Consider the following 19,473-nt stretch of genomic DNA (forward strand, 5'->3'; position numbering starts at 1 on the left):
ATACCCCCATCCTGCTATATACTGCCATCCTGGAATATGCCCTCATCCTGCCATATACTGCCATCCTGCTATATACTGCCATCCTGCTAGATGGCCCCATCCTACTATATACCCCCATCCTGCTATATAAACCCCCATCCTGCTATAAGGCCCCATGCTGCTATATACCCCCATCTTGCTATATACTGCCATCCTGCTATATGGCCCCATCCTGCTTTATATCCCCATCCTGCTATATGGCCCCATGCTGCTATATACCCTCATCCTGCTATATGGCATGTATCCTGTATCACACAAAAAACAATAAACGTTTATACTCACCTTTCCTCGCTCCATGCAGCATCGCTCCTCCCCCGTTTGTGGCGGCAGCAGCACCGCTCATCTGTGTGGAGCCGTCACCGGTCACTTCCGTGCAGCATCGCTCGTCCTCCTGTGTGCCTGTCAGCTGACTTGCGTGGAGACTAGCGGCGCGCACAGCGATGACGTCATTGCTGTGCTCACCGCTATCTACACAGATCAGCTGACCGGCAGACTGGAGGAGATCACGATGCTGCACGGAAGTGGCCGGTGAGTGTACCGTACTTATTCCCTGCACCCAGCGCTGATGATGATGCTCGGGGGGCAGTGAATACAGCCGCACATGATCACTCCAGGCTGTACTTGCCAGGGGTGATCATGCGGGCCGGCTGTTAATTATGCGCGCACCCCCCGCCCATCACCCTGCCCACCTGTCAGCGTCAGCTTCAGCGCTGAGGGATGATGGGCGGGAGGATGGGCGTGCATATGTAATGAGCGGGCCCACGTGGTCACGGTAGGCGCTGCTACAGCTTGCTCGTGCCCCCTATTTCCCGCTCCACCGCAGCGCCCTCATTCCCATCCACAGCCCTATATTCAGACCATAAGACGCACCCCCAACTTTCCCCCAACATTTGGGGGGAAAAAAGTGCGTCTTATAGTCCGAAAAATAAGGTATGTATTATACACCTGAAATCTCATAATTGCAAATGTAAGTGTTAAGATATGTATGGGTTATATCAGGGGTGGGGAACCTCCGGCCCGCGGGCCGCATGCGGCCCGCCATGACCTTTTGTGCGGCCCCCGGGAATCTGCCCAGTACTCCGGCCACCGCCGTGGTTTTACCGGCCGCCGGCCCTTTAAATCTCCACATGTACTGCTTGAACGCACCAATGAGCTCTTTCGCTGGCAGGTGTCAGCGTGCTCAGAACTCGACTCTGTGGGTGGGTTTAGCGCTCTGCGTGCGCTTCCGTCCCACAGCATTGTGACGCCCCCCTCACCGCCCCTTCTCTGGTACAGCGTGCCCCATCAGTGAAGTGTGCCGCCCGCTCCCCTGCGCCTCCTGCTCACCGGTGTAGCATCGTGCCCCATCAGTGGAGTGTGCAGCTCCCAGTATGTGTACCGCCCGCTTCCCTGCGCCTCCCGCTCACCGGTGTAGCATCGTGCCCCATCAGTGAAGTGTGCAGCTCCCAGTGCTGTCTTCTTTCCAATGCTGTGTATCCCCTAGTGACGTCTGTGCCCCCCAGTCTCCTAGTGATGTCTGCGTGCCCCCCACTTAGTGATGTCTGCGTGCCCCCCACTTAGTGATGTCTGCGTGCCCCCCACTTAGTGATGTCTGCGTGCCCCCCACTTAGTGATGTCTGCGTGCCCCCCACTTAGTGATGTCTGCGTGCCCCCCACTTAGTGATGTCTGCGTGCCCCCACTTAGTGATGTCTGCGTGTCCCCCACTTAGTGATGTCTGCGTGTCCCCCACTTAGTGATGTCTGTGTGCCCCCACTTAGTGATGTCTGCGTGTCCCCCACTTAGTGCTGTCTGTGTGCCCCCCCACTTAGTGATGTTCGTGCTCTCTGTGCTGCCCTAGTGATGTGTGTGCCACCCCAGTACCGTCTGTGCCCCACAGCAATGCTTACGCCTCCCTGTGACCTAGTTATGTCTGTTCCCCAGCCCCTCTTGTCATGTATATGCCCCCAGCATCTCCTGTCATGGATATGCCCCAGCATCTCCTGTTATGTGTATGCCCCAACCCCTCCTGTGATATATACATCACATTGGAGATGATAGGAGGCATATACATCACACGCTGGGGTATATACATCACATTGGAGATGTTGGGGCTGTACATATCACAGGAGCGTCTGGGCGCATATACCTCACAGGAGCGTCTGGGTGCATATACCTCACAGGAGGGGCTGGGCGCATATACCTCACAGGAGGGGCTGGGGGCATATACCTCACAGGAGGGGCTGGGGGCATATACCTCACAGGAGCGTCTGGGCGCATATACCTCACAGGAGGGGCTGGGCGCATATACCTCACAGGAGGGGCTGGGCGCATATACCTCACAGGAGGGGCTGGGCGCATATACCTCACAGGAGGGGCTGAAAGCATATACATCATAGAAGGGGGCTGGGGGCATATACATGTGTGATGTAGGTGTCTCCTGTGATGTATATACAGCAGTCCCAGCGTCTCCTATGTGATGAATATCCTAACAGCCCCTTCAGTCATGTATGTGTCTCCTGTGATTTATATACACCAGTCCCTGTGTCTGTTGTGTGATGTATGTAGTCTACCAATATTATTATCACAAAGAGTTTCCTGCGCTCCAGACCGTGACAAACCTGGAAAAGAGAGAAGCAACATAAGTATCACTGAATATCACAGCCGCACAAATCAGAAGCAGCTCCAGCCATTACAGTAAGGGTGAGTTAATAAACTGTTTGACCAAATATAGCCGGTTCATTTTCACATTGATAATTTTGTGCGGCCCCCGAAGGTTGGCAGAAATTTCCAAATGGCCCCCGGCAGAAAAAAGGTTCCCCACCCCTGGGTTATATGATCTGATGTATACTACTGTTGCCAGTTTTATGTTACATACATCCTTCAATAAATCGAGTTTTTAAAAAAATAAAGAATTCGAAAAAGTTTAAAAAGGATAAACAAAGCTGATAAGGGGCATGAAGGATCTTACAAAATAACATTTATTTAGCTATTACATATACTTCTAAGAGAGTGATTTTGATTAACCTTTACAAATATACAAATGGTCCATGCAACAAAAATATGGAAAAATCACTTTATAATACTCACCTAAAACGGTCGCTGCGGTGGATTTGGGTCAAATGGGCGTCTCCTTTTTCCGGTGCCGGTGCCTCCTCTTTTGGAAGCCTGTGTGCATGACGCGTCCTACGTCACATACACATACACACTCGGCGATCCCGTGCAGGCGCACTACAATACTTTGATCTGCCCTGCTCAGGGCAGATCAAAGTGCGCCTGTGCAGGACCTCAATGCCGGCGAGTGGATATGATGTAGGACGCGTCAGGCACCCTGGCTTAAGAAGGAGGAGGTCAAAGATGGCAAAAAGAGGAGGCGCCGGCACCCATATTACCCATATCCACCTTAGCGACCGTTAGGTAAGTATTACAAAGTGATTTTTTTCGTTCTACACAGCGGCCTGAGCTCTTATATACAGCATGTTAGAATGCTGTATTTAAGAGTGGTGGCCACAGCTTATAGGCCCCAAATCAGGTGATAGGTTCCCTATAACGTATACATCTTCCCCTCATTGAATCAAAACAAAATCAAATTTTAGGAAATTCCCTCATCTCTAGTTACTGATCATCATTTAGTGCTGAAAATTAGTTTCTATGTCTGTTGTAGACATGTCTTTACTTTTGTTTTCTTATATAATTTTGCCAATAAAATGATTTAGAAAATACATTAAAATTGCTATTCCCCTGTGTGAATTCTTTGATGTCTAACAAGCCTAGATTTAACCATAAAACGTTTCCCACATTCTGAACATGGAAATGGCTTCTCCCCTGTGTGAATGCATGTATGTTTATTATAAAATGATTTGTTGGTAAAGCATTTCCCACATTCTGAACATAAAAATGGTTTCTCCCTTTGGTGACTTTTCTGATGTCTAACAAGCCTAGATTTAACTATAAAACATTTCCCACATTCTGAACATAGAAATGGTTTCTCCCCTGTGTGAATTCTTTGGTGTCTAATAAGCTGGTATTTCTCTGTAAAATGTTTTCCACATTCTAAACATGAAAATGGCTTCTCTATCATGTGAATTCTCTGGTGTCTAATAAGATTGTAATTCTCTGAAAAATATTTTCCACATTCTGAACATGAAAATGGCTTCTCCATTGTGTGAATTCTCTGGTGTCTAAGAAGATGGTATTTCTCTGTAAAATATTTTCCACATTCTGAACATGAAAATCTCTTCTCCATTGTGTGAATTCTCTGGTGTCTAATAAGATTAAATTTCTCTATAAAATATTTTCCACATTCTGAACATGAAAATGGCTTCTCCCCTGTGTGAATCCTCTCGTGTGAAAAAAGAGATGTTTTACGCAGAAAACATTTCCCACATTCTAAACAAGAAAATGGCTTCTTCCCTGTGTGAATTTTCTCATGTACCAGAAGAGCTGATCTAGCATTAAAAAATTTCCCACATTTAGAACAGGGAAATTGCTTCTCTCCAGTGTGAGTTTTTAGATGTCTAACAAGATCTGCTTTGATGCTATAACATTTCCCACACTCTGAACATAAAAATGGTTTCTCACCTGTATGAGTTCTCTGATGTATTGCTAAACGTGATTGATACCTGAAACATTTCTCACATTCTGAACATGAAAATGGCTTTTTCCTGTTAAGAAATTTTTGATGTAAAGGATCCCTTCTATTATTTTTATTTTGTTTATCAGTGAGTGATAAATCACAGGAAAGGATCTGTTGAAAAGGATCAGATGATACATTTTTGCTGGGATTGGCTGAAACTACATCTGGGATAATGGCATGTTCTTCATAAGATGTATCTGGTGTGATATCAGAATCACCTGGTTTAACATCGGAAAACATCAGATGTGCTTCTGAGCTTCTGGTACAGTCACCTGCCAGGAATAAAACAATCTTTTTATTTCTTTTCAATAGCAGTGCCTTGAAATGATTGTATCAATAGAAAAATATTATAATATACAGCTCTGTCAAAAATTAAGAGGCCACTGCAAAATTGTCAGTTTTTCTGATTTTTCCAGGATAACCTTGTATGTGGCTTGATTCATATGTCCTTCGCAAAGTTTAATCTGCCCAATTTCTTAAGTAAGGTAATCTTCTCTGATGAGTCTAATTTTCAGCTTCGCCCAACACCTGATCGTCTAATAGTTAGACAGAGACCTGGAGAGGCGTTCAAGATGGTATTAGCTAATATGGGTTTTGGCGTCACATTTATTTCTTGGGTAAAATTGATGTATGAGGCCCCTACGGCAAGGGTGAAGGTTCATGGGTTGCTATCAGAGGGGTTTTCACTGGCTAGGGGACTAGGCAGGGGTGCCCGCAGTCTCCGTTGCTGTTTTCCGTTGCCATTGAGCCATTGGCTGCGGCCCTGAGATCATGAAGAGGTGTGAAGGGCTTTTATCATGGTAACCTGACAGAGAAGGTCGCACTTTACGGAGATGACTTGCTGTTGTTCCTAGATGATTAGCCAAATTCCCTAACAGAACTTATAGCAGTCATTGATCGTTTCAGCACTCTGTCGGGATTAACAATTAATTGGGATAAGTCGTCTCTGATGACTTTAGGACCCGTCCCTGCTGCCCCTGACAGTCTGGTAGGACAGCTGAAGTTAACATCCTCATTTAAGTATTTGTAATAGTGAGAAGGTGACAGATTATGAGAAACTAAATATCACGCCTCTTCTGAATAGGTTCTAGCAGAAATTCAAAGCCTGGCGTAAACTACCGCTCCTAGTAATCGTCAGGGCTAACCTAGTAAAAATGATTCTTATGCTACAGGCACTATACTTATTACATAACACACCAGTGTGGCTGCCCCAACGCATCCTCTGCAAAATTAATAGCGCCTTTAGAGAACTAATCTGGAAGAGAGGAGTAGCACAGATAAAATTACAAACACTGCAGAGGCCCAAAATGAGAGGGGGATTGGCGGTTGTGGACCCGTTCCTTTACTATCTGGAAGCGCAGTTGCAACACTTTAAGAATTGGGAAGGGGAGGGAGCGGGAACCTCGCTGTTTTGTGGCAATGATATGTCATGCACTAGGAAAAAGGAATCTGCCTGCGGAACTAGACTTGGGGGGGGGGGGGATTCTCGGGACTGTTTGCTCCTGCATATTGCACCTTAAGGGAGATGGGGAAAGCCTGGGAACGGGTGAAGGACTTACTGAAAGTGGGGCCAGTCACTAAATACTCACTTGTTTGGGGAAACTCGAATTTGCCTGAGCTTAATATTGCAAGGGTTTGGATTATGGCAGCGGAAGGGGATTAAAAAGATACAGCAACTGTTTAAGGAGGGGCATGTGAAGTCATTCGAGATGCTTATGAGTGAGTTTGATATCCCAAATACCAAGTTTTTCCCAATACCTTCAACTTCGGCATGCTTGTGAAGTGCAGTCTGGATCTATGAGTTTGTCACCGGTGGACCGGATGCCTCTGATGGATATTTCAGTGGCGGCTGGAGACACTAAGGGGGCAATCTCCTGGTACTGTAACTATATGTATTTCCAGGATGCCAAACTTAAGGTAGAGACTTGTGGTCTTAGAGATAAATGGCAGAGAGACGTTGGGAATATTTCTGCGGCGGTGTGGGAAGAGGTAGTGCAAAATATTCCACTACTATCAGCAAGTGAGGAACAGAGGTTATCTCAGTTATTCTTAATACACAAAGTATAAAGGACTCCAGTGTTTCTATTCAAAATTGGGGCTAGCCCCGACTCGTGCTGCTGGAAGTGTGGAGTAGCAGACGCGGACCTGATCCACCTTATGTGGAAGTGTGTGCGCCTGAGAAGATATCGGACGGAGGTGCCGGACCTCATTGATTCGGTATATGACTCTCAGACAGACCGTGGACCACTGACGTGTGTTCTCGGGTATACTGCGGAACTCCCTATCTCAGAGAGCCATAAGATCGCTATCGCGCGTGTTCTCTATCAAGCACGAAAGATCATAGCAGTGTATTAGAAAAGTAGCAAAACCCAAGATACTAAAGAGCTGATTGAGAAAGTAAATTATACACTCAGGCTGGAGACGTATGTCTATCAGAAGAGGAGGGTGTATCAGAAATTTGGGGACCTCAGGGCCCCGTGGCTAGATACCCCAAATCTGGCCCCTGCAATATTGACGTGGGCTAGAGCCTTGCTAGTGGGTCTGTTTTAGTTTGCCCTTTGCCTAAAGGGATGTGGCATGATGAAAACATGGATCCTACATGCACGTTTTAGTCAGATAACTTACAGTCATATGAAAAAGTTTGGGCACCCCTATTAATGTTAACCTTTTTTCTTTATAACAATTTGGGTTTTTGCAACAGCTATTTCAGTTTCATATATCTAATAACTAGAGTTGAGCGCGGTTCGAGGTTCGAGGTTCTCCAGTTCTAGGCTCGAGTGATTTTGGGGCCTGTTCTAGATCGAACTAGAACTCGAGCTTTTTGCAAAAGCTCGATAGTTCTAGAAATGTTCGAGAACGGTTCTAGCAGCAAAAAAACAGCTAATTCCTAGCTGGCTTTCCGCTGTAATAGTGTAAGTCACTCTGTGACTCACACTATTATGAAATTTCAGTGTATAGTGTGCGTGAACAGCGCCTTCAGATCACTCCTGTTTGTATAATGGCGATCGCCATTTTTTTTTTTTCCTTGTCTTCCTTCCCTAAGCGCGCGCGTGTAGTGGGGAGGGCCATTATGTCAGCCAATCCCAGACACACACACAGCTAAGTGGACTTTTAGCCAGAGAAGCAACGGCATGTGTGATAGGATGTCCATGTCACATGTCCCTGCATTATAAAACCGGACATTTTCCTCCAGCACGCCATTATCTGCCTTCTGCGTCCTTGGTGTCAGACATCACTGGCGCATCTCCGTCCTAAATCCTATCGCCGATACAGCTGTATGCGCTCCATCCACAGCGCTGGACAGCTTAGGGAGAGCACTTTCTATCAGTCCTTTTAAGGGCTCGTACCGGCAGGGTCAGAGCCATAGGTGACAGGTCCTGAAAACAGAGACAGCGTCTGTGTAGCTAAGGTCAGGGATTTCGTCGCTGCATTTCCCCATTAGGAGGGAATAGAAAGGCAGGCTTCCATTCCTCTACCCAGAGCCCCACAATCCTGGCACTGTACCCTCCTGTCCTCTGCACACTCCAACTCATTATAACTAAGACATTATACTAGCAAACACTCAGTGTACCTAGTGGCATCCTAAACGTGGCTATTGGACTTTGCTATAGTCCCACTAGTGCAAAGATATTTGCAGCACCTCTGCCTGCATTGCACACTCAAACTCATTGTTACTAAGCCATTATACTAGCAAACACTCAGTGAACCTAGTGGCATCCTAAACGTGGCTATTGGACTTTTGTCTAGTCCCACTAGTGCAAAGATATTTGCAGCACGTCTGCCTGCATTGCACACTCCAACTCATTGTTACTAAGCCATTATACTAGCAAACACTCAGTGTACCTAGTGGCATCCTAAACGTGGCTATTGGACTTTGCTATAGTCCCACTAGTGCAAAGATATTTGCAGCACCTCTGCCTGATTTGCACACTCCAACTCATTATAACTAAGCCATTATACTAGCAAACACTCAGTGTACCTAGTGGCATCCTAAACGTGGCTATTGGACTTTGCTATAGTCCCACTAGTGCAAAGATATTTGCAGCACCTCTGCCTGCATTGCACACTCCAACTCATTATAACTAAGCCATTATACTAGCAAACACTCAGTGTACCTAGTGGCATCCTAAACGTGGCTATTGGACTTTGCTATAGTCCCATTAGTGCAAAGACATTTGCAGCACCTCTGCCTGCATTGCACACTCAAACTCATTGTTACTAAGCCATTATACTAGCAAACACTCAGTGAACCTAGTGGCATCCTAAACGTGGCTATTGGACTTTTGTCTAGTCCCACTAGTGCAAAGATATTTGCAGCACCTCTGCCTGCATTGCACACTCCAACTCATTATAACTAAGCCATTATACTAGCAAACACTCAGTGTACCTAGTGGCATACAAGAAGTGGCTGTTGTACTCCATTAGTGCCCCACTGGTGCAAATCTATGTGCAGCACCTCTGCATGACACCCTCCTGCTCTGTTTTTAATAAGCTATAATGATAGCAAAAAATACTGCCATTTAGTGGCATCATAGAACTGGCTGTTGTATTCCATTAGTGGCCCACTGGTGCCAAGCTATTTCTAGCACCTCTGCATGACACCCTCCTGCTCTGTTTTTAATAAGCTATAATGATAGCAAAAAATACTGCCATTTAGTGGAATCATAGAACTGGCTGTTGTATTCCATTAGTGCCCCACTGGTGCCAAGCTATTTCTAGCACCTCTGCATGACACCCTCCTGCACATTTAGCTATGCTAATTTTATAGGAAACTCAGGGAATTCCTTGCTGCATTTGATCATTAGGAGGGATAGAAAGTGAGGCTTCTTTTACTGTCCTGGTACCCACAGAACACGGCCACTGTACCCATCTGTCCACTTTTGCCACGCTATTTAATTTGCACAAAGAGCTGACTCTTTTTCTGCCTTCCTAAAATTGTCTGGAATACTAAGTTAGTGTTCCTTTGCTGCCAAGCAAGGTACAACACATGTGCATTCTACACTCCTTTCCATTTCTGGAATGCAATTATTAACTGCAGGTAGTCCAGGCAATCTGTGACGAAGGTGCAGGCGTGGATATAATGTAGCCTGCATCCAATGATGGTTCTCTCGATGTCTGACAGCTCAACAATACGTTCTGTTTCCACTTCCAACACAAGTGATGACCTGCCAATCACACTCCCTGTTGCGGGTTAAGGAGTGGAAGTTCAGTGTGAAAAACCATGTGTGACTGCTGTCCCCACAGTCACAGAGGATGAAGAGCACGCAGATGCACTTGATGGGGCAGGCGGTGGTTGCACAGGCACGCTAGGCCGCATTGTAGCACAGTGAAATTCACATTGCGACTTATGCTTCATTTTAAGTCGTGTACAGGGTGGGCTCCCCAGTATGCAGCAAAACCAGACAAAAGGAAAAGGACTCTAGGCAGTTGGGTTGATAAATGATTGTTTAACTTTACCAAAACAAACAATAAGAACCATGCATACAATTAAAATAATTGAACAATCTATTCTGTTGCCTACTACCTGCTAATCCCTCTGTGTAGCAGTAATTGTGTGTTTGTGCGCGTGTGTGTGTGTGTGTGTGTGCGAACACGACTTACCAGTGGCGCATCACAAGAGCTTACAAGTTATCTACCTAAACATAGACAAAACACATGACCCCCCCTGAATACCCTTGTTAGCTGAAGCCTCACAGATAATGCAGATGATAACAGTGTGAATGCAAACCACACAGCTCTGCAACACAGTCATGGAAATCTTGAAAAGCAACAGTCAATGCAAACATGTGTTGCTGTCCCTCTATGATTTAAACTGTACGTGACAATTTGACAGTGCAGAGGCAGCAAGTCTTATTGTCTATATAGTCGGCCTACCCAGAACAGATATGTGTTTTGCTAATAAAACAAAGTGTTGCGTGCCCGCATTATTGTCTGGGCACAGCCTACCGTACCCGGGTACTGTGATGTCCAGTTGCCAGAAATACAGACTTTACGCTCCTCTCACGGTAAACAGTATAGACAGCACCGTAAGAATGTTGGTCTGTGGCACAGGATGCTGCTCACTGATGTTACAGTGCTCATCATCAAAGTACAACACAACTCCCCTCACAATTGAACGAAGTGTTTCCGCGGTGGCTCCTTGCTGTAACACACACCTTTAGCTTTTCCTTCTGTTCATAGACAGCATCTCCAAGTCCACACCCGAAGAGCAATTTTATATTGCTATAGTGACCAAAGGCAGATCCAAAAAAACAGCAGCCCCTTGTGTGTAGTCTGCAACAATGCATGCAATGAACGGCAAATAAGCATATTGCGTTGACAGTTGCTAAAGCTGAGCAATACACCTTCACGCTGTCAATTCATATCCATGTGATACTTCATGGAGGAAGTACTCAAAAGTGTGAGTTTTTGCCTTCTACTTACAGATTGTTGACAAATCTTACAGATTACATGACTTTGGTGATCCTTTGCGATGTCCAAAAATTCACAGGCTAGGAACGGCTTACAGCCCATGCGACCTGCATAGCCAACACGACATCTGCTCAGAGTCAAAGTTGTGGTCCAGGATTCAGTTGTTGACGTGCTTTCAGTACTTTGTCTCTGGCCAAGAAGACGCAACGTAACCTCGTCGTCAGTAGCATCCTCCTCCACCTCCTCTGCTGACCTCATCGACTGGCTGACTTTGGTTTGACAGTAAGTGTTGTCTCCAACCTCATCAATAACCCTGTGTGTTTTCATTCCCCTCGTCCTGAGTCCTCCAAAAGAACCTCTTCCTGCCATGACCGAATAGTAAAGTTGTCCTTCCAATCAGGTATCTGTGCTCCTCATCATGTTCCCCATTGTCTCCACCAGGAGGATTTAATTTTTGGAAATAAGGGTGTAGATTAGGCACAGCACCTTCTTCATCGGGGCCTGGATCCCAGTCACAAAGCTTCAGGCTATCTGCGCAGATCATTTCCCCTGTCTCATGGAACTCGCTACCTCAACACGTTAGATTATATGCTACACACGCAAGCTTCAAACTGAATCTGAAAACTCATCTGTTCAGAAATGACTATAACCTTCAATGACACCACCACCATACGTACTTGACGCTCAACCTAAACCACTCCTACTGTCTCCTCCCAAAAATCCTTTAGAATGTAATCCCGCAAGGGCAGGGCCCTCTTCCCTCTGTACCAGTCTGTCTATAGTTACTTGTATATGTATTCTGTATGTAACCCCCTTCTCATGTACAGCACCATGGAATCAATGATGCTCTATAAATCAATAATAATAAAAATAATAATAACTTCCTTGTCTGTACTCATTGCAGCTTTGGAGCAGACCTCTGATTCCCAGGCTATAGTGCGACTGAACAGCTATGCAAACTCAACCATCTCTGTCACCCCATACTCAGCAGGGCTGGTGGAAACTTGAGAGCTGTTAGGAAGCAAGTGCGATTGGATTGACACCACAGAGGAATGGAGTATTTGGGATCTTGAAATTGGGGTGGAGGAGAGGCCACTTTATGGAGCAATTCAGATCCATTGAAGCAGCTGCTGATTTGGCCTCATCTACATTTGTTAGCGATGGTCGTGTCCATGAAAAAAGGGATCATATCAGATTATCCATGGGAAGAAGTACACCTGTTCTTTTTGATGTTATTTGTTGTTACAAAACGGTGACGCCTTAAACGCAAGCAGCCTGCTGCGGTTTCAGTTGCGCCCAGGCATCAGCTGCCATTTAGGCCTGTGCCTCGGATTGTCCAGCTGGCTGCTTTCTCCTCCACGTCTAAGTGTGGAGAGGCAGCTAGTGCGCATGCGTGTGCCGATTTACCCCAGCCGCAGCCTAACTCCAGTGTTTCGCCTAGTGAGTATGCTCAGCCTGACTGTGCCATTCCTGAGGCTAAGTCTTCATTTCGGGCTACAGCGCATGCTCCCACACTTAGTGCGAAAAGCCTCTTTGCACAGGTACTTGCACTCCGTGCCGGGTCTAAGTCCTGTGTTGTGCATAGACACCATGCTAAAGCTGATAGTCTTTTTTCAGAGACTGTATTTCATGCAACTGACCATGGTCAGGCACTTACTGAATCAGAAACTAGGTCCGGTAATGAACTCTTTGGCCCTGCCCCTGATGTGGGGGGCCCATTTAGACCACAGGGCATCAGGTGTCCTGACGATGTGGCCAGGCCACTCCCAAATGGCTTGCAGAGGCCCGCCCCTATGACTTGTCACCTCATTATTGATGGTCAGACGATGACTGGTGAGGTGTTTGGGTCATGACAGCCATGAGGTCATCATTGAAGTTGCGGTTCCAAATAGGACGCTAGTTATGCCACTCATGACGTATCACTCTGCTTTTGTCTCCAGGAGGTGCATTGTGGTCCACCCTGGTTTGTGGCGGACCCAGGTTATAAAAGGGGCTGGAGACAACAAGGAGGTGCGCAGTCTTCTATTATGCTCCGAAAGAGCACACCTCCATGTGTTGAACCCATTGCGGCTTTAGGCCAGAGGTAGGCAGGGATAGGGCGTCGATGCAGGCCGCCACCACAGTTGGTAACGCAGAACGGTTAAGACCAGCTCCTGTCCTACAAGTCCTGCTTGTGCAGCCCAGTGGCATTAACAGGCCTGCTGCTGCTGATGCGCCTGCTGTTCACAGGTGTGGCCCCAATGCACACGGTCAGCGTCCTGAATGGCCCCTGTGATGTTAACAGGGAGTTCCTGGGCTGGGTGGGCGTGTGGACCCTGTTACGCTAACAGGGCTCCCAGTCTCAAGATCCGAGTGGCGTCTAACTTGGTTCAGGCTACTATTAGTTTCATAGCCACACAGCTCTGTATCCTCCACCTAACCTTCCAGTTGCCAACCTCTCCTTTTCCATCTGGGAGCACGGTGGACACTGACTGCTGATGGGGATATATACCTTTCTCTTTCTTTTCTTATTAATTTTCGTTATATAGCGGTAACATAGTATATACCACCTTATCCAAATCTGCCAGTCCCACCGTAACAGATGGTGTTTCTTCATCAAATGTTACTTTTGCTTAACCACCAAACCCACGGACCAAAACTTTTTTCCCCTTTCCAACACACCTGTTCCCCTTTTCACCCGCATCTGTCCTTTTTCAACTCATTTTGTATATGACCAAAAGTGCAACTCTGCAGGGACACCGTACTCAATGGCATCTCAGCACAACAGCCAGCCCTCGGTCCCTCAGATGTGGACAAGTAAAAGATCATTTCCTCCTATCCATGACAAACCGTTGAGATTCACTCTGTGCAGCACTGGTGTTTAGTGGAAAAGCAGATCGAAGATTGCGTAACACATTCTGCAGATACTCCTGTATATGTGCGTCCCTTTATATGGCAGGAATTATTTCGCCAAATTTTGTCTTGTACCGGGGATCTAACAGTGTGGCAACCCAGTAGTTAGCATTACTTCGAATTCCTACAATCCGAGGGTCATGTTGTAGGTAGTGCAGCAAGAAGACGCTCATGTGTCTTGTGCATCCAGGAGGACCAAGTCCTTGGTGTGTTGGTGGCAGAGAGGTGAGAATCGTGCCTCCTTCCTCTGCCCTCTTCCCCCCAACCTCGCACAACCGAAATGTGAGCAAGCTCTCACTCATCTGCTGAGTCTTCCATGCCCATCGCAAGTTCGTCCTCCATTTCTTCATGGCTCCTGCACCTCCCTCAACAATTTTTGCTGATACTATGCGCCCTTGTTAATCCCTATCCCCCACCATAACTGCTGCCTAGGTGCCGCTTACCGTATGGACCTTGTAGATCTTATTATCCCTTCTGCATATGACTCCTCCTGTACTTCCTCACCTTCCTCTTGGACCAATACCTGACTCCGAATAATGCTTACAGTGTGCTCCATCATGTAGATGACCAGAATTGTCACGCTGAGAATGGCATTGCCAGTGCTAAACATCTTCGTCGACATTTGGAAACTGTGTAGAAGGGTGCATAGGTCCTTGATCTGACACCACTCCAGCAGCGTGATCTGCACCACCTCTGGATCAAGTTAGCCCAGGGTATACGTCATACCGTATTTCAGCAGGGCTCTGCGGTGCTGCCACACACGCTGCAACATGTGCAGATTCCAATTCCTGCGTGTCGGAACATCGCATTTCCGGCGTTTAACCGCCAGACCCTAAGACTTCCGGAGCGATGACAGTTGTTGAGCTGCTGGGTGCGAAGGATGAAAGTGAGCACACAGCAGCGTGCCCGCTGCACAAGGCCATGTAGGCCGGGATGGTATTTTAAAAATTGCTGGACAACCAGGTTCAACACGTGAGCCATACAAGGCACGTGTGTCACATTGCCCTGAAGAAGGGTCGCAGACTGGTTTGCATCATTGTCGCACCCGACCTTCCCTGACTGCTGGTTGACTGTAGACAACCATTGATGAAACTCGGTCTCACTCTCCAGAGCTAACCGTCCACAATTCCTCAGCGGTGTCTCACATTTCCCCTACATTTCAAAGTAAACATTTGACCGCCTGATGGCCTTGAGCTCTGCTGCCAGCATAGTAAGGAGGTGTGTGGGATTCCTTGGGCGCAGTTACAAGGAAGGGTGGCCTGACCACACAGGGTTTGGGCCGAGGTGGAGGACCCACACGAGGTTGAGGAGGCAGAAGCAGTGGAGGAACTTGTACATACAGAGGAAGGATTGACACACAAGTCGTGGGGACGGCAAGACTTGTACAGCAAACCCTTCTCCATCTCTCACCATAGTTACCCAGTGCCCAGTCAGCAACATGTAACTCCCCTGTCCATGCTTACTGGTCCAAGTATCTGTGTTGAAATGCACCCTGTCACACACAGAGTTTCTCAAGGAATCGGTGAGGTTGTGTGGGACCTACTGTGGTAGCGCGGGCACGCCTTTCTTGGAGAAGGAGTGACGACTGGCCATCGGCTCTTGGGGCACTGCAATGGGCATAAGGTCTCGAAAATCCTCGGTCTCAAAAGGGTGTAAAGGCAGCCTTTCTGTTGCCAACAAGTTGCAGATGATGAAACTCAACCTCTTAGGCATGTCACGCCCTTCGAAAATCATGTAAAACATAGCGAGGGGACTCCAACCACAGTCTCCCTCGTTGCCACTAATTGGGCCACACACACCCCACTTGACTGGCATCAGTTGACCCCCCCCTTTTGAAAAAGAAAAAGATGCTTTGCATGAAGCACTCTCAAAAATACGCGTGCCTTTCCCGTCCCCTGGCTGACCTAGGGGAAGAAAAGTCCTCTGAGAGCCATGACTTGTTCATCTTGGTTCTTTTAGAAACACAGCGAGGGGACTCCAACCACAGTCTCCCTCGTTGCCACTAATTGGGCCACACACACCCCACTTGACTGGCATCAGTTGACCCCCCTTTTGAAAAAGAAAAAGATGCTTTGCATGAAGCACTCTCAAAAATACACGTGCCTTTCCCGTCCCCTGGCTGACCCAGGGGAAGAAAAGTCCTCTGAGAGCCATGACTTGTTCATCTTGGTTCTTTTCGGAAACACAGCGAGGGGACTCCAACCACAGTCTCCCTCATTGCCACTAATTGGGCCACACACACCCCACTTGACTGGCATCAGTTGACCCCCCTTTTGAAAAAGAAAAAGATGCTTTGCATGAAGCACTCTCAAAAATACGCGTGCCTTTCCCGTCCCCTGGCTGACCCAGGGGAAGAAAAGTCCTCTGAGAGCCATGACTTGTTCATCTTGGTTCTTTTAGAAACACAGCGAGGGGACTCCAACCACAGTCTCTCTCGTTGCCACTAATTGGGCCACACACACCCCACTTGACTGGCATCAGTTGACCCCCCTTTTGAAAAAGAAAAAGATGCTTTGCATGAAGCACTCTCAAAAATACGCGTGCCTTTCGCCTCCCCTGGCTGACCCAGGGGAAGAAAAGTCCTCTGAGAGCCATGTCCACATTGTCAGTGGACAGACACGTGTGCTTATCTGCCAGCAGACCCCCAGCAGCACTGAAGACAGGTTCCGAGAGAACGCTGGCTGCAGGACACGACAAGATCCCCAAGGCGTACGTGGCGAGCTCTGTCAATTTATCCAGATTGGAAGCATAAAATGAGCAGGGCTCAAGTTGCACAATAATGGCATCGATGTTTCCTTGCATATACTCATATATCTGTGTGTCCTCCTCTTTTTCCTTGTCCAGCTCTTTTGTTTTCGCATAAGTATATGTCCTTGTCACTTTCCCATGTGTTTGTGTTGTGTTGTGAGTTGTTTGTCACCTTTTGGACACCTTTGAGGGTGTTTTCTAGGTGTTTTTATGTGTTTGTGAATGCCTGCCATTGTTTCCTATGCGGTTCGAGTTCGGTTCGTCGAACGTTCGACGAACCGAACTCGAACGGGACCTCCGTTCGGCGAACCGACCTCGAGCCGAACCGGGACCGGTTCGCTCATCTCTACTAATAACTGATGGACTCCGTAATATTTCTGGATTGAAATGAGGTTTATTGTACTAACAGAAAATGTGCAATCCGCATTTAAACAAAATTTGACCGGTGCAAAAGTATGGGCACCTCAACATAAAAGTGACATTAATATTTTGTAGATCCTCCTTTTGCAAAAATCACAGCCTCTAGTCACTTCCTGTAGCTTTTAATGAGTTCCTGGATCCTGGATGAAGGTATATTTGACCATTCCTGTTTACAAAACAATTCCAGTTCAGTTAAGTTTGATGGTCGCCGAGCATGGACAGCACGCTTCAAATCATCCTACAGATGTTCAATGATATTCAGGTCTAGGGACTGGGATGGCCATTCCAGAACATTGTAATTGTTCCTCTGCATGAATGCCTGAGTAGATTTGGAGCAGTGTTTTGCTGAAATATCCATCCCCTGCGTAACTTCAACTTCGTCACTGATTCTTGCACATTATTGTCAAGAATCTGCTGATACTGAGTTGAATCCATGCGACCCTCAACTTTAACAAGATTCCCGGTGCCAGCATTGGCCACACAGCCCCAAAGCATGATGGAACCTCCGCCAAATTTTACTGTGGGTAGCAAGTGCTTTTCTTGGAATGCCGTGTTGTTTTGCCTCCATGCATAACGCCTTTTTGTATGACCAAACAACTCAATCTTTGTTTCATCAGTCCACAGGACCTTCTTCCAAAATGTAACTGGCTTGTCCAAATGTGCTTTTGCATACCTCAGGTGACTCTGTTTGTGGCGTGCTTGCAGAAACGGCTTCTTTTGCATCACTCTCCCATACAGCTTCTCCTTGTGCAAAGTGCGCTGCATTGTTGACTGATGCACATTGACACCATCTGCAGCAAGATGATGCTGCAGGTCTTTGGAGGTGGTCTGTGGATTGTCCTTGACTGTTCTCACCATTCTTCTTCTCTGCTTTTCTGATATTTTTCTTAGCCTGCCACTTCTGGGCTTAACAAGAACTGTACCTGTGTTCTTCCATTTCCTTACTAGGTTCCTCACAGTGGAAACTGACAGTTTAAATCTCTAAGTCAACTTTTTGTATCCTTCCCCTGAGCAACTATGTTGAATAATCTTTGTTTTCAGATCATTTGAGAGTTGTTTTGAGGAGCCCATGATGCCACTCTTCATAGGAGATTCAAATTGGAGAACAACTTGCAAGTGGCCACCTTAAATACCTTTTCTCATGATTGGATACACCTGCCTATGAAGTTCAAAGCTCAATGAGGTTACAAAACCAATTTAGTGCTTTAGTAAGTCAGTAAAAAGTAGTTAGGAGTGTTCAAATCAAGAAATTGATAAGGGTGCCCATACTTTTGCACTGGTCAAATTTTGTCTAAATGCAGATTGCACATTTTCTGTTAGTACAATAAACCTCATTTCAATCCAGAAATATTACTGAGTCCATCAGTTATTAGATATATGAAACTGAAATAGCTGTTGCAAAAACCCAAATTGTTATAAAGAAAAAAGGTTAACATTAATAGGGGTGCCCAAACTTTTTCATATGACTGTATGTGTGGCTGCTGATTAGAGCCTAGCTATGTATATGTATGTACAGGTATATGTAAATTTGCCGTATGCTAAGTTGTGCAGGGGATTTGTTTTTTCTGTATAAGGGGAGGGGGGCTGGGATGGGGGATGGGGGTGTTCTGGGGACGGTTTTGCATACTTGCAGGTATGCGTACCTCTGACAATGGAAAGGACAAAATCCGCTGGGAATTCGTCAGGTGAAATAAAATTTCACTTTTAATTATTCCATAAAAAATTCATGACACTGGCATTTAGTATACTGACATCATCAGTGGTTGAATGTGGGAAAAACGCGTTTCGGCGGCGGTGCCGGAAACCTGAGGAAAGCACCACCGCCGAAACGCGTTATTTTTTCACCATTCAACCACCGATGATGTCAGTTTACTAGATTCCAGTGTCATGAATTTTTTATGGAATAATTAAAAGTTAAATTTTATATCACCTGACGGTTTTCCAGCGGATTATTTCATTTCCATTGTCTATTGATCCACTGTGTGGCTGGCTACCCCATATCCTGCTTGCATCCAGAGGATGTTACCTGAAGGTGTTACACAGGCATACCTATAAAGTGGTGAACGTTTCTATTTACTTTTTGGTTTAGGGCGTACCTTTGTTATGTATCAAAAACTGTTTGATAAAAATGATTTCCCAAATGCTTTAAGTGGCTTGCATGGTCATTGATGAAACTTAAAAAAGGTGCTGTTGACATTAATTTCTCACCAGATGTTGATAACAACCCATCCACTCCACACAAGCAAACAAAACAAACCATAGATGTCCAGAAATTTAGTGATGTGAAATAATGAGAATTGACACAGAACAAGAAAATAATTTTAAAACTTCTTACACAATCCTTTCTTGA

At 46.3% G+C, this 19,473-nt stretch overlaps 1 protein-coding gene across 1 annotated transcript in view; it reads right to left on the reverse strand.

The window, feature by feature from the left end:
• Positions 1–3,026: 3,026 nt before the first annotated feature.
• Positions 3,027–19,473, reverse strand: part of LOC142312400 (uncharacterized) — a 93,482-nt gene continuing 77,035 nt past the window's right edge. Inside the window, exon 5 of the mRNA XM_075351343.1 lies at positions 3,027–4,680. Within this exon, the coding sequence (XP_075207458.1) occupies positions 3,750–4,680 (931 nt within the window). The 3' untranslated portion in view covers positions 3,027–3,749. The remainder of the gene's footprint in view (positions 4,681–19,473) is intronic.

This window comes from Anomaloglossus baeobatrachus, chromosome 5 (genome assembly GCF_048569485.1).
Source record: "Anomaloglossus baeobatrachus isolate aAnoBae1 chromosome 5, aAnoBae1.hap1, whole genome shotgun sequence".
Lineage (NCBI taxonomy): Eukaryota > Metazoa > Chordata > Amphibia > Anura > Aromobatidae > Anomaloglossus > Anomaloglossus baeobatrachus.